The sequence below is a fragment of the Sus scrofa genome, chromosome 6 (genome assembly GCF_054392235.1).
Source record: "Sus scrofa isolate SSC_HxYL_T2T_F1_AM1 chromosome 6, Sscrofa_HxYL_maternal_Yorkshire_Landrace_v2.0, whole genome shotgun sequence".
NCBI classification, from domain to species: Eukaryota; Metazoa; Chordata; class Mammalia; order Artiodactyla; family Suidae; genus Sus; species Sus scrofa.
Genome location: NC_139388.1, coordinates 110,447,496 through 110,461,815, shown reverse-complemented (window position 1 = coordinate 110,461,815; position 14,320 = coordinate 110,447,496). Strand labels below are relative to the sequence as shown.

The window sequence follows — 14,320 nt, the reverse complement described above, 5'->3', positions numbered from 1 at the left end:
ACAGTGCCTGGCACACAGAAGGAGCCCAATGAATGGTCACTGTTGTTACTGTTGTTGTGGGCTCTGCTCCAGGGCCTCCTCTACCCTTCCTGACCCTACTGAGGCCACATGTCCAGGCCCTTGCATCCCACCCCACCCCTATGGTGCTCACAGCTCTCTCTCTCTTCACAGGTGTCTGGTGCTGGTCTACAGGCTTGTGGCTCTGTCAACAGCCACCGGGAAAAGCCACACAACTCCAGGCTTGATAAAGCCAGATCTTCCAGGTGGAAGGAAGAGGACCTAAATCTCAGGCCAGGAATGCCTCCTCTTGTGGCTGGATAAAGTCCAAATCTCCATAATGCGGCCTTCTGTGTTTATGTGACCGTGAATTCTTGCTATCTTTGAATTCTCAGTAAGCATCCACTTTCTAGATGTAAACGATCCTTAAATTATAGTTTGTCCCCAACCAGAAGTATGCTACAAATATACCTGTTCCTCCCTCGTGTTTATGAAAACGAGATGTGAAGACTTGTCCTCACAGAAAAGTTTTGCATCCTCAAAAATTTCTTTCTCAACCGAAAAATAGTAGCATTTGTCTGTGAAGTTCTTCCAGTGAGGTGGGCAGCCTAGGAATGCAGAGTTTAAAAATTTTGATTAAAACACACACACACACACACACACACACACACACACACACACACACACACACACACACACACACACACACACAGAGCACCATGGCTTTCTTCAGCTATGTTCAAGACACCACAGCCCTGGCCCTGCTTCCCCGGCGTCCGGTGCAGAGCCCGTGACTGACACTCGAGGACAGGCCAGGAGCAAAGACTAGTACGGGAAGTGGCCTGCAGAACACACAGTAGTTAAAACTACATAATCTGGAAAATATCTACCCTGGGCCCTTGTTCCTCTGGGTCTGGATTAGTCTTTACAGTGACAGAAATAACAGACATAGCAGCAGAAGGCAGCACAGGCACAGATGTTCAGCATCAGCCTGGAGTCACATGGAGCCTATAAACACATGGATGGGAGGGCCCAGAACCTGAGCTGGGCTCGCGGGACAAAGGTGACTGAGTTGTACTGAAGGAAATTAAGTGGAATCAGGGGTGGGTCAAAGGAGAGGGACCTAGGCTTGGTTGCAAACCCAGCGCTCAGGGTTTTACCAAAGGTTTCATTATCAAAAGACCAGAAGGTGTCATGATACCTTTTCCAAAAGAAATGCGATCTGGGCTTCAGGAACAGAAGGTTCCAGCCACATGTTAACCAAGGGCTGTCCATCCCCAGGCAAAGCGCATAAAATGCGATGGACAGGGATGGGTTGGCGGGGGTGGGGGGGCCAGCCTTGGACTTTCCTGGAGGAAATGTCTGGGGCCAGTTTGTCTGCGCAAGCTGGGCTCAGCTACGTGGACAAGTGCTGAAGGGACTGATGGTGTTTAGAGAGAAACCCGTGCTGAGTGAGGCCACCTGGCTTGGGGCCGGGGCAGCAGCAGGGTCAGCCTCCCTACACTGCACCTTCACTGCCAAATAAAATGGGGTGTGCAGCCTGCACGAGCACACACACACGGCCCATCTGGGTGAGAGGGGCTGACTCACCGTTGGCCTCGGGCGCTGCGGTGGGCTCGCTCTGCAGGGCCATGGGTGCCGCTGGCCCTGATGGGCCTGGGGGGCCAGGGGGGCCCTTGGGGCCTGGCATGCCTGGCACCCCCGGCAAGCCCGGCAGTCCCCGTGGCCCCGGCACCCCGGGCTCCCCCACGGTGCCCTGTAGTCCCTGGAAGCCAGGAGGGCCCTGAGGGCCCGGGGGTCCTTCCTTGCCAGGCGGGCCAGGGGGGCCTGGGTCCCCACTGGGGCCCTGAGGGCCGGGCTTCCCAGGGGACCCACGGGAGCCTTTGGGGCCCTGCAGGCCCTTGGAGCCTTTGCTGCCACGCTCTCCGGGGGGGCCAATTGGCCCGATTGGGCCCCTCTCACCGGCTGGGCCGGGTGGCCCAGGCTCCCCCTTCTCTCCTTTCTGTCCCTTATTGCCAGTGGGACCTGGGGGTCCCTGCTGTCCTCTGTCACCTTTCGGACCCCTGGGGCCAGGAGGACCTGAAACAGAAAAACAAGACAAATGGCATAAACATACAATCCATGACACCTCTGGTCACCTGGGATGGTTTTGTCACCCCAGATAGGCTGTGCAGGTGAGGATCAGGATGCCTTCCTACTTATCTGCTCCTTTTTGTGTCGATTTGATGAATGTTTATTAATTACCTATTACAGGACAAACACGATGTAAGGTGTGGGACAAGGGGCTGAATTGGATCAAAAAGATGGTATCGAGTGTTGAGTGCTGTCCCGTAATCCCCTCCCACCAGCCTGGCCTCTCGCCTCTGCTGCATCTCACCCAACACTCCTGTCCCTTGCACTGGTGCCACAGGGATACTGCTGGCCTTAGGGCTGAGCCTCCCTGTGGACCAGCTCAGAGGGGTGGGAGGTCTCTGTGGGAAGCGCTCCTGGGGCCCAGGCTGAGGGGGATCTGTTTCATTTTTTCCAGTGAATCGGATACAAATAGGGAAGGTGAACTAGAAGAAAAAAAATAGATGGATCATCTAACTAACAAGGGAGAAAAAAAGACACCATTTCCCACCGAAGGAAAAAAAAGGCGGTTCCCTCTAAAAAATGGCAGGGAGGGGGATGGGGCAAGAAGGCAAACACCCACTTATTCCTTCTGGTTCTAAAAGGAAGTTCACATAACAGGAATTGTTTGGTTTTCTCTAAGTTCTCAGGGGTAACAGGGATGTCACACAAACACATCATAACCAGGATGAGTGACAGTCTGAGGTACTTTCACATCCATTGTGTCACCTGTCCTTCATCTATGACAGTTTTCTCACAGCACATCTGAGGACACGGAGGACCAGAGACACCAAGCACTGTGTTCAAGGTTACTCAGCGACTCAGGACAAATATACCCGGGAAATGAGTCCCAGACAGTCACCATCTGGGGGTGGAGTTGGGACAGGAATTCAGGGCTTCCCATGATGCAAGGAACACATCACAGAGGACACTGTTTTCAAACATTCTGCCTCCCGGAATCTCGGAGTTCCTGAGATCTCACGATTCTATGTGAATGAGAGACCCACACTCGTTCTCTGGACAGACGCAGAGAGCCTTTCACGCTGGGGAGATGAAGGGTTGGTGGGACTCTCATACTCAGTTTTTCTGTCCCCCGACACCAGCATGCCCCACCAGCTGGTCGGGACAGAAAAGTGAGGCAGCCCTTCGCACCTGAGCAGGGGAATCTCACTCCCCATCCCATCCCGGATCCTGATGCACATCACTGCACACATATATCAGCCAAGGCTGCAAGTCCAGCCCACCCATCTCTACATTCTCTCCGCAGGAACCTAGGTCCTGGCCTCATCTTTCCTTACTACGGCTACCCGTGACATCACCCCGGACTTACTGGCAGGACCCTCCACTGAACTGTAAGCAAGTTCATGCCGATGGCCAGAACTGCCCTCAGTGCATTCCTTCTATGGTTCTCTGCCTCAGAAGTGGGAGACTTCAGGATGAAGCATCCTCACCCTGAGCCATCTCCTCCTATCATTGACTCTCCTGGGTGCTGGGTCCTTAGCTCCATCTCCTAGTCTGATGGTTCGTTTCCTCTGGGATGTCCTGCCAACACCTCCAACCTGGCATGTCTACACTGACCTTGTCATCTCTGCTGTGTGGGTCCTCCTTCCATCATCCCTTATCCCACCGTATCATCACAGCCATCTCATCACCATCCTAGTGGGAATGGTCTCTCTCTTCCTCCTGCCCCTCTCTGTCTTTCTGGTAGATTTTTACCAGAAAACATTGTTAAATTGCTCTTCCTACCTCTGACTCCTCTCCATTCAGCCCACTCTGCATCTTTTGCACATTTGCCTTCCTTACACATGCCTGCTTCTTCATAATATTCAGCCCCCTCTCAATAATCTGGTGTCAAGCCTTTCACATCCTAGTCTCTCATCTTTATTCCATCCTCCCCTGCACTTCTGCAAGTTTCTTCTCTTAGAATGTCTTCTGCCCCCATCCATCTGGAGAATTCCTGTTTTCCCACCTGTGATCTTTTTAGGTCACTCCAGATGGAAGTTTCTCCTCCTCCTATAATCTTTTGGTTCTGGTTTGTTCTTTGAGGGCCTTGCCCATCTAGCAGCTAGATTATGGGCCATGGTCATTACCCAGGAGGTGTTTATCCAATCAGTGTGCATCACAGGTCAAAAGGCCCAGGGCACTAATGTAACATTTCGGGCACCCAGAGAGAGAGAAAGGAGAGATTTTGGGGAACCATGTCCTGCCTGGTGTCCCTCATCTCATTCTAGGCAGCACAGTGGCTCCACGCAATCCACACAGCAGCTTGACCCTGGCTGCCAGTGTAGAATGACCATGGGGAGGTGTTTTTCCTCACCCTACTCACACTTCAGAATTGACCTAGTAGTTCTTAGCCACAATCTGATTTTTTTTTCTTTTTCTGTTTAGCCTGTGGAGGCTCATTAAATAGCCTACACCATGTAGTAAAGAGAGGGTAGGTTTTCACTGCTAGATCTAGCTCCTTTAAAAAGGTAACTTAGTTCCTTTGTGTAACTGAGAAATGGTGTCATAGAGATTATTAGCGGGGAAGGTGGCACGTGTATTCCTCCATACAGATATAGCGTAATGGAAGATTCTAGTGGAACAATACTGACAAGAGGCCAAAACAAGCAACCATCTAATTTATTTGGAATAAAGGCAAAAATCAAAGTAACTTTTTTTTCCCCTTAACTATTTCTGTTTTGTTTATGTTCCATGTTTAGACTTAAGAAATCCAAATAATGAGGAAGGTCTTTTGGGAAATTCAAGTACTTTAGAAATCCTTTATCCTTATTCTCTTTGTGGATTTGGCCAACCATCAGTGTTTCTTGGTCTCTGACATCCGGGGTTTTGCCATACTTGTGAATTATGTGAAATGAGTTCACCTGAGGCCATGAGCTAATGCCCACTCCGGGACCTGCCTCCCTGTTCTGAATGCTGACAGACTCCTGGGGCAGGGAGTTGTATTTCTTCCAGAACACCTTCCTCTGGTTTCCAACAGAATTCCAAAAACATACAACTCTATCTTCCTCTCCTGACATGAATCCACAACCTCGCTTACCTGTGTGACAGCTTTTCATTAATCTTACTTCCTGGGGTCATGTCTTTTACGGTGTTCAGCACTTTCTGAACTAAAGTTGTTTGAATGTTCCCCCCTGCCCCAATTCCACATAGGATTTTGGCTTATTTTATGAATGGCATAAAAACATGAATTCCACATTCAACACAAAATACCAACAGAGGCTAATCTCCAGATCTTGAGAAGGAATAAGATATTGGGATGAGAGGCAAGTGTTTATCTTTGGTAAAGTCTAAAATCCTACTTGTGATGGGCTGCCTAGCTGGATTAACATAAAAACTGAATTTTTCAAATGGGCAGAAGACCTAAATAGATATATCTCCAAATAAGACAGAGAGATGGCTAGTAGATGCATGAAAGGATGCTCACATCGCTAATTATTAGAGCAATGCAAATCAAAACTACAATGAGATACCACCTCACACCAATCAGAATGGCCATCATTAATAAGTCTACAAATAACAAACACTGAAGAGGGTGGGGAGAAAAGGGAGCCCTCCTACACTATTGGTGGGCATCTAAGTTGGTACAACCATCATGGAAAACAGTATGGAGGTGCCTCAGAAAACAAACAAAAAATAGAATTACCGTATGATCCAGCAATGCCACTCCTATTCATTTGTCTGGACAAAACTATACAAAAAGTTTACATGCACCCATATGTTCCTAGCACTAGTCACAATAGCCAAGACATGGAAACAACCTAAATGTCCATCACAGATGAATGGGTTAATAAGATGTGGTATATATACACAATGGAATACTACTCACCATAAAAAAGAACAAAATAATGCCATTTGCAGCAACATGGATGGAATTAGAGATTATCACACTAAGTAAAGTAGGGCATAAAATGAAAGACAAATACCATATGATATCGTTTATATGTGGAATCCAAAATATGGCACAAATGACCTTATCTACAAAACAGAAACACTCACAGAGAACAGACTTGTGATTGCCAAGGGGAAAGGGGAGGGAGTGGGATGGACTGGGAGTTTGGGGTTAGTAGATGCAAACTATTACATTTAGAATGGATAAACAACGAGGTGTTCTAAACACTGTATATAGCACAGGAAGCTATAGCCAATCTTCTTGGATAGACCATGATGGAAAAGAATATTAAAAAAGAATATGTATAACTGAGTCACTCTGCTATACAGCAGAAACCGTCAAGACATTGTAAATCAACTATAATAAAAACAAAAAACCCCTGAGTTTTGTATGTGAAGCACTATGTTCATCACAAATAGGTTATCTGTCTCTCTAAGATAAGGTTTTGTATTCATAGCTGTGGATAAACTCCTGGAAAGTACCCTGTTATGGATGTTGTCATCCACAGCTGCCCCAGCGTTGGGAAAACCATCACGGAGCTAGAGCAGGAAGCTGGCCCTCTGCCTTCAGAGGCTGGGCTGTGTGAAAACATACTGTGTGTCCCATGTCTAGGGACTCATTCATTCATATACTTGGATCATTAAGGTAATACTTTGTTCCTTAAGACCTAGAACACTTGCAAATTATTTCTTAAAAAAAAAAAAAAAAATCAGGGCGTTCCCATAGTGGCACAGCGGAAACAAATCCAACAAGGAACCATGAGGTTGTGGGTTCTATCTCTGGCCTTGCTCAGTGGGTTGAGGATCCGGCATTGCCGGGAGCTGTGGTGTAGGTCACAGACATGGCTCAGATCCAGCATTGCTGCGGCTGTGGCATAGGCTAGCAGCTGTAGCTCTGATTCGACCCCTAGCCTGGGAACTTCCATATGCTGCGGGTGCGGCCCTAAAAAGACAAAAAAAAAAAAGACAAAAAATTTTTTTAAAATATTAGAAAAAATCACTAGGAAAAAGCTAAAACCACTTGAAAAGTCAGCAATGGATCTCTGCCCACAAAATTGATCATGAATGCCAGGGGTGTATTTTCCTCTAGGACCTGCGTTTAGGATCTGGATGGTCCCAGGCTTTTAGGTATTACTTGAATCTTTTAATGGGAAGCTATTGAAGTGAAAATGAAATAAAAGCCACCTACAGTGCCTTAGAACTGAAGACACTGAGACAAATGATGTGGGATTGTTCATGCACTTGTGCGACTCTGAGTAGAGAAAATGGAAACACTATCTCTGAGGCACACATGACGTCCTACATAGAAGCAAGCTGGAGGTCTGCTTTCAAGACCAAGTGGGTGTTTGCCTGGCTGGGCAGTCTAAAACTCCAGGATACCTGTGTTGCTGTTAAGTTGTCTAAGACTCCAGCAATGCTGTATATGCTGAGACTGAAACTTAGGGTGGCCTGGGTTTGCACTAGCAAAACCTCCTCTCCAGATTCCCAGGCTCCAGAGCCAGGAACCTTGAACACCCAAATCCTCTACACAAACAGCTCAAAGAGGATGGAAGACTTTAAATCACAGCGCTATTTCTTTTCTTTTTGTGTGTGTGTATCTTTTCAGGGCTTTACCCGCAGCATATGGATGTTCCCAGGCTAGGGGTCCAATCGGACCTACAGCTGCTGGCCTATGCCACAGCCACAGCAACATGGGCTCTGAGCCGTGTCTGTGACCTACAACATAGCTCACGGCAACACCGGATCCTTAACCAACTGAGCGAGGCCAGGGATGGAACCTATGTCCTACATTTCCACTGAGCCACGAGGGGAAACCACACAGTGCTGTTTCTGCCTTGGCAACTTAACTGCAGGCCTTGAGAAGAGCTCAGGAGTTCCCCCTGTGGTGCAATAAGATCAGTAGTGTCTCTGCAGTGCTGGGACACAGGTTCCATCCCCGGCTGGCACAGTGGGTTAAAGGATCCAGTGTTGCCGCAGCTGCACCATAGGTCAGAACTGCAGCTCAGATCCGATCCCTGGCATAGGAAATCCATATACCAGGGTAGTCAAAAAAGAAAAAAAAAGAACAGCACAGCTCCTTGTCTTACCCCCGAGATAATTTTCCAATGTGTTTTCCAACACAACTGCTGGTGCTTAACAGAAAGCAGAGAAACCACTTTAATTTCTACTTGCCATTCAACATCTTGGAGACTCTGTTTTACAACCAGGAGTGGTCAGGTTGGAAGACAGGAGAAAACAGTAATATAATCTGATGTATTTCTCTTCACTTAAAAATCTACTTTGCATGCAATGAAATTAATCAAACACATTTAACATTTACGTATGAAAAAGGTGTTTTGGGGAGTTCCCCTGTGGCTCAGTGGGTTACAAAACTGACTAGTATCCATGGGGATGCGGGTTTGATCCCTGACCTCACTCAGTGGGTTACGGATCTGGGACTGACCTAAGCTGTGGTGTAGGTCATAGACACAGCTTGGATACCATGCTGCTGTGGCTGTGGTGTAGGCTGGCAGCTGCAGCTCCAGTTTGACCCCTAGCCTGGGAACTTCCATATGCCTCAGGTGCGGCCCTAAAAAGACCAAAAAAAAAAAAAAAAAAAAAAAAAAAAAAAAAAAAAAAAAAAGAAAGAAAAGAAAAGAAAGAAAGAGTGAAAGCCAGGGGTTAGCAGCACCTGAGCCTAATCCCCCTCCAGGGGCAGGCACCAGTAAGCACTATCAGACCCACATCAACCTTAACCCTGTGGGTATGACTGTCCTCCTTGCATGCATGAAGCTGTTGTTTTTCCACTGTGCTGTCCTGGCTGGGACTACAATGGAGGGGAATCTTAGGAACTAAAGAAGCTCACATTTGGGTATGAATGTGAGCTAACCCCCTGCCAGGCACCACACTGTTTTATTTACATGATCTTATGAAGTCCTCATAACTCAAATTGGTGGATGCAGATGGGGAAACTGAGGCACGGGGCTAAGGGATATGGTACTCATACCCAGGTCTGTCCAGGTCTAGGGTGCTTGGTCTTACCCACCAAATCTCCTGCTTCTCTCAGAGGAGCAGGTGCAGGGGCCCGTTTGCATTGGGAGGTTGTGACTCACACACAGCTTGCAGAGGAATAGCTGGGGGTGGTGAGGTGAACTTGCCACCCAAGATTGTGTTATGAGGTAGACATCCTCCATGTGCCTAACTGGGATAAAATTAACTGGTTACAAATGTTACCAAAGAAGTAAGGCTTTCTGAAGGTTTGGGGGTTTACAGACCTAGAGACCATTGCTGTCTTATTCAACATTTGACTTCATGTCAATTTCCACGTTATCATCTGGCGGCGGTGCAATCTAATCAGTCTACTGCAGCTTTCACTTCCTAATGAGGCAAACGTCACAAGCGGCTGGACTGTCCAGGAAACATTAGGGTTCATGAAGCTCAAGTCACCCAGGATTTCCTGGAAATCCTCAGAGTATTCTGAATCTTGCAGAGGCAAACTCGGCATAAGGCAACCTTATTCCATCCTGCTCCTTCCTGCTTTATCTCATCTGTCTCTCATCCTCAGGGATGGAATGTGCCTACAGAAAAAAAGATGATGTGCGGAAGGAAACGCTTGCTTTCAGCAATGGAGTTCTCCCCCCAGTTTTCTTGGAACAGCATTGCTGTTCTGCAGGTGGTTGAACAGATTGAATAGGAAGGGAATGGCTTGGCTTGAGAAGGTTCTCAGGCAAGCTCTCAGAAAGCACAGGTAGTGAGAAGACCAAGAATAAATGGAAATGGGAAAGCATACATGAAAAAGAAAATACCACTCAGAATCCAGGCTCTGAGGCATTTCAGAGACACTGAGTCAGAAACCTCAACCTAAGCGACCTCTCCCATTTAATGCATCTAAACAGGCCCCCGCCCCTCCTGCTGCATCTTCTGGTGGAAACTGCCATCTGGCTAGCTGCTCAAGCAAAAAACCTAGAAGATACTCATTTCTCTCCTTGCCTCACTCTCCATGGCTGATCCACCCATAAGCCTCATCCAGCTGCACACAGTAGCCCCTGACCCCATGCTCAATTTCTGTCCATAGCACCCCCCCCCCGCAACTCCTACAGTGCATTGCTGCTTCTTGGCAGCCCCTTTGGGCTTGGGACACTTCAGAGGGTGGGGGTGGGGGGGACTCCAGGATCCTGTGCATAAGACATCATCAAGAAAGTGTTGGTGTGGGCTCTGAATATCACAACCCCTCCAGCCTGGGGATTCCTCACCTTTGTAGGAGTGTGGGGAGAGACAGCCAGGGGAGGCCAGTCAGGGCCTGTTGCCTGGGGAAGGGCAGGGCTGCCCTTGTTTCTACCTCCAAGATCCCTCCTCAATGAGCAGACCCACTTCTGTCATCTCCTCTGCTACTCTCCTATCCCAAGTCACCCATAACTGGTCCAGTGCCTCCCACTGGACCCCTAGATCCACTTTCATGCCCCCATAATCTATTCTTCCACCGGCACCCAAAATGACCTTTTAAAAATATAAAATCAGGTCATGTCACTGTCTTCCTTAAAACTTCCCCTCACACGTAGAAGGAAACCTCAACTCCTTGACTTCATTTTGTGTCCCTTTAATGAGTATCCACTCGTCTTTGTTTCACCCTCTGGAGTACCTCAGGTGTCATTTAAAATCTCTTCCACATGACAGCCTTTAAAATAGCTGTAGACAGTGGCCTTATCCCCCACTAAGCAGTCTCTCCTACAGGTTAAAGTTCCTGGTCTTAAAATCCTTCTCCACAGCACGTGGTTTTAAACCCCATCACCCTGACCATGTTTTCTTGAGCATGCTGGTCTGTGAGTGCCCCTGTTGAAAGGGGCGCCCAGCGTACCCACTATCGTCCAGGGGTGGTTTTGCAGGGCTGAAGGGAGCAAGATACCACCTTCCTCATTTGGGATATCAGATTTTTATTAACACAAAGATCACACTAGCTTCCCTGGCAGATGTATTTTAGTTGCTCACAGTCAACTAAAGCCCTCATCCTTTTCATGCACATTTCCTCTAAGCCACTCCCTCCCATCAACCTTTGTGTTTGGTCTTTTCCATCTACGAGCAGGATTTTACATTATCTTCTCTATTTCATTCTGCTGCCCTCTATTACTGTTCCAGCCTCTCCAGATCATTCCGGATTATCATTCTATCACCTATTAGTTAGTATATACAGTTTCATGTCATATAAGTGTTGGATGACCAGCTCATCCATATCCCCATGCTAGGCCCGGACAAAGCTATTGAACAGGGCCTGACATCTGCCTCCAGGCTCACAGGGGTGCATGAACTATCACTTGTTATACTCAGCCATTCAACTAGTATGGCAGTCACATGCTGGGGGACTCCCAATGACTCATGTCTCTGTGTAATCCCTTCCCCTTAAGCACAGAGCCTATAACGTGCTTCTAACCAACAGAGCATGGCAAAGGTGATGGGATGTATTTAAAAGTTTGGGAAAACAGTTTATGACTAAAAATAATATGAAGTTCCTACAAATCTTCAGAAGTAGATTTAATCTTATCCGAGGACTTTCAGTTTATAAAAACTGAAAGTTTCAGTTTATAGGGATGACCTGGTTAGGAGTAAAACTCAGATTTCATATGGAAGTCACGTCATTTTCCACCTCTGTGGCCTTATAGTTACTGCAATGGCCACCCATCCATCTGCTCATGACATGTGGAAAGTAGGCATGTCTTAAGGGTAATCATGGTCTAAAAGAATGAATCTTTCTTCCCAAGAAGCCTGGCTTATAATGGCATTGAAATAGCTAGGTACTGAGAAAATCCTAATTAACCAATCTTTCATTCAATAAACATTTAATGGAATACCTTTGAGCACTGTCCTCAAATTCTTAGTCATACTTTTCAAGAAATAGAGCTTATTCCCTTCCTGCCTCCCAACACTGGTTGTGGGATGGACTTAGTGACTTGTTTCCAAAGAAGAGAATATGGTAGAGGTGCTGGTAGGTGACTTCTGAGGTGAGGTCATGAAAGGCATCATGGCTTCCTTCCTGCTTTCTCTTGAGTCACCTGTTCTGGAGGCAGCCAGCTGCCATGTTGTAAGGACACTCAAGCAATATCACATGGTGAGGATCCAAGGCTTCCTGCCAGCAGCTGACAAGCCAAGAGCCATGGGAATGAGCCATCATGGAAGCAGATCCTCAGCCCCAGTGAAGGGTTCAGAAGATTCTTTCCTCTGGCCGAAATCTTAATCAGAACCTCATGAAAGATATCTAGCCAGAACTACCCAGCTAAGCTGCTCCTGAATTCCTGAACCAGAGAAACTATGAGATAATATACATTTGTGGTTTTAAATTGCTGAGTTTTGGGGTCATTTGTTATATAGCCATAGATAACAAAAACCAACATAAATACAGAATTTCCCCTTACCTTGGAGTATCGTGAAATTCTTGATGAGCTGACCATGCTTGGAGTCCACTAGCTTCATTTCTTCCATAATCACAGATAAGTTGGCCACTTCCGTGTCCAACCGTGACCTCATCATATCCTGCTGCATCCTGAGAGAAACAGAATCCAAACGGATGTTGGCCAACGTGTTATTCAGGGAGGTCAGATCGTCTGTGTGTCTGGTCAGCGTATCCGTGCATGTGGTCCTGACTTCATTCAGGTTGCTGGTCAGCGTCCGCAGGTAGTGAGCTGTGTAGCTAATGTTGCTAATGATGTTCACAATATCTGCCTCGAAGAGCTGGAAGCGTTCCTCCAGCTGGTTGAATTTAATGGCCGTTCTGTTCTCTGCATCCCTGTGTACATCCTGCAGGTCTTTCAGGTTCTGCTCGTTGGCTTGGGAGGCCGTGGTGATGTTGTCCATCTGCCCCGCAAAAGAGCCCAGCTGGCTGTTCATGTCCTCCAGGGTATCGTTGTTGGCCTTGGCCAAGGCGGAGTTATTGGCAGCCAGCGTCTGCAAGCTCTGCACCTTCTCCTTCAGCCAGTCTGTGTCCTTCTTGGCTTGAAGGAAAACCTGCTGTAGGTTTTGGAAGTCATTCTTGATCCGCTGGATTGCCTGGCTTGTGTCATCCACGGAGCGCTGCAGACTCGTGATGAGATTCCTCTGCTGCACCTGGGTCAGGTTGAGGTTGTTGAGGTTCATGACAACCACGTTGTGAGAATACATTTGGCTCTGCAGATTGCCCTGCAGCACGCTTGTGTCTTGCTGCAGATTCGTGACATAGCCATTGTAGGCCTGGAGGGTTTTGTTGACAGTGGTGATGAGGAAAGAGTTATTCTCCAAAGTTTCTTTCAGTTGACTCTGCCGGTCCACCAGCGCATCGCCGCTCGCCTGCAACTTCTCCAGAGTATCTTTGTTCTTGCTGGTCTTTTCCGTAATCTCACGAAGTTGCTGACGAAGGTCCAGGATGTCTGATCTGAAGGTGGAGAGTTCTGAGGTGGTGCTGAGAGCTTTCTTCCCCGTCTGGTCCCCTGCAATAAGACACATTTGTTACTCAGATCGGTGGGGTGGAGAAGTGTGCAGGTGAGGTCATATCCCTAAGAGATTTAACTGGAATGTGCTCTTCCATTTATAAAACTTGTGGGATATGCAGACAGCATTGCCTTAGTAAAATCCACATCTCTGTTAAAACAGGGTCCTTGGGAATTGGAAAGGGTGCCAATTACTAGGACAGACTAACTTGGGTGAACACTCTTCTCAAAGAAGGAGGGGGAATTTACCTGATTCTAGAGCACTGGGCAGGATGTCAAGAAGGAAATTACCCTCGGTTTATCAAATTCACCAAACATTCTTTTTTTAAAAAAATTGAAAAACAAAATTACGGGGTAAGAATAGGTTGGAGTCTTTTATTTTTTCACATCACTTTCTACAATTCTTTTCTGCAGTTTAAAATATTTCAAATAGGAATCTACCGAGCATTTTATAGAAGAGCTTTCCTTCCCCCCCATTTTACGGCCGAACCTGAGGCATTTGGAAGTTCCCAGGCTAGGGGTCAAATGGGAGCTGAAGATGCCAGACTATACCACAGCCACGACAATGTGGGATCCAAGCCATCTCTGCTACCTATGCTGCAGTTTGTGGCAATGCTGGATCCTTAACCCACTGAGCAAAGCCAGGGATGGAACCCACATCCTCATGGAGACCACCTTGGGTTCTTAATCTGCTAAGCCACAATGGAACTCCAAAAGAGTTTTTAATAAAGGGTTATTTGTGATTCTTTTTGATCAGGATTGGTTTTCATATTTTATTTGGTACATATGTCTTTTGGGGGGATTCCAAAATTGGTCTTAAACTTTAAAATTTTAACACCTTTGCATTAAATCGTGAGGCAAGATCCAATGCAACATAAAAGTTTAATGTCTTT

The 14,320-nt window shown here is 47.1% G+C and overlaps 1 protein-coding gene and 1 long non-coding RNA gene across 12 annotated transcripts in view; one reads left to right on the top strand and one right to left on the bottom strand.

Annotated features, from left to right (window-relative positions):
• Positions 1-5,952, top strand: part of LOC110261178 (uncharacterized) — a 64,286-nt gene extending 58,334 nt beyond the window's left edge. For 7 of the 10 annotated variants that reach the window (XR_014807723.1, XR_014807720.1, XR_014807722.1 and 4 more), the window contains 2 exons: positions 172-391; positions 3,374-5,952. This is a non-coding gene — a long non-coding RNA (uncharacterized LOC110261178). Of the gene's footprint in view, positions 1-171; positions 563-3,373 lie in introns of those variants that run through there. The other 3 variants (XR_014807717.1, XR_014807716.1, XR_014807718.1) reach the window with 1 other exon arrangement.
• COLEC12 (collectin subfamily member 12) overlaps positions 1-14,320 on the bottom strand; it is a 192,002-nt gene that overhangs the window by 17,470 nt on the left and 160,212 nt on the right. For both annotated transcript variants that reach the window (XM_021096156.2, XM_084964305.1), the window contains exons 5-7: positions 12,381-13,427; positions 1,588-2,076; positions 469-605 (exon numbers count right to left, since the gene is read on the bottom strand). In XM_021096156.2, coding sequence (XP_020951815.1) covers positions 469-605; positions 1,588-2,076; positions 12,381-13,427 — 1,673 coding nt within the window. The remainder of the gene's footprint in view (positions 1-468; positions 606-1,587; positions 2,077-12,380; positions 13,428-14,320) is intronic.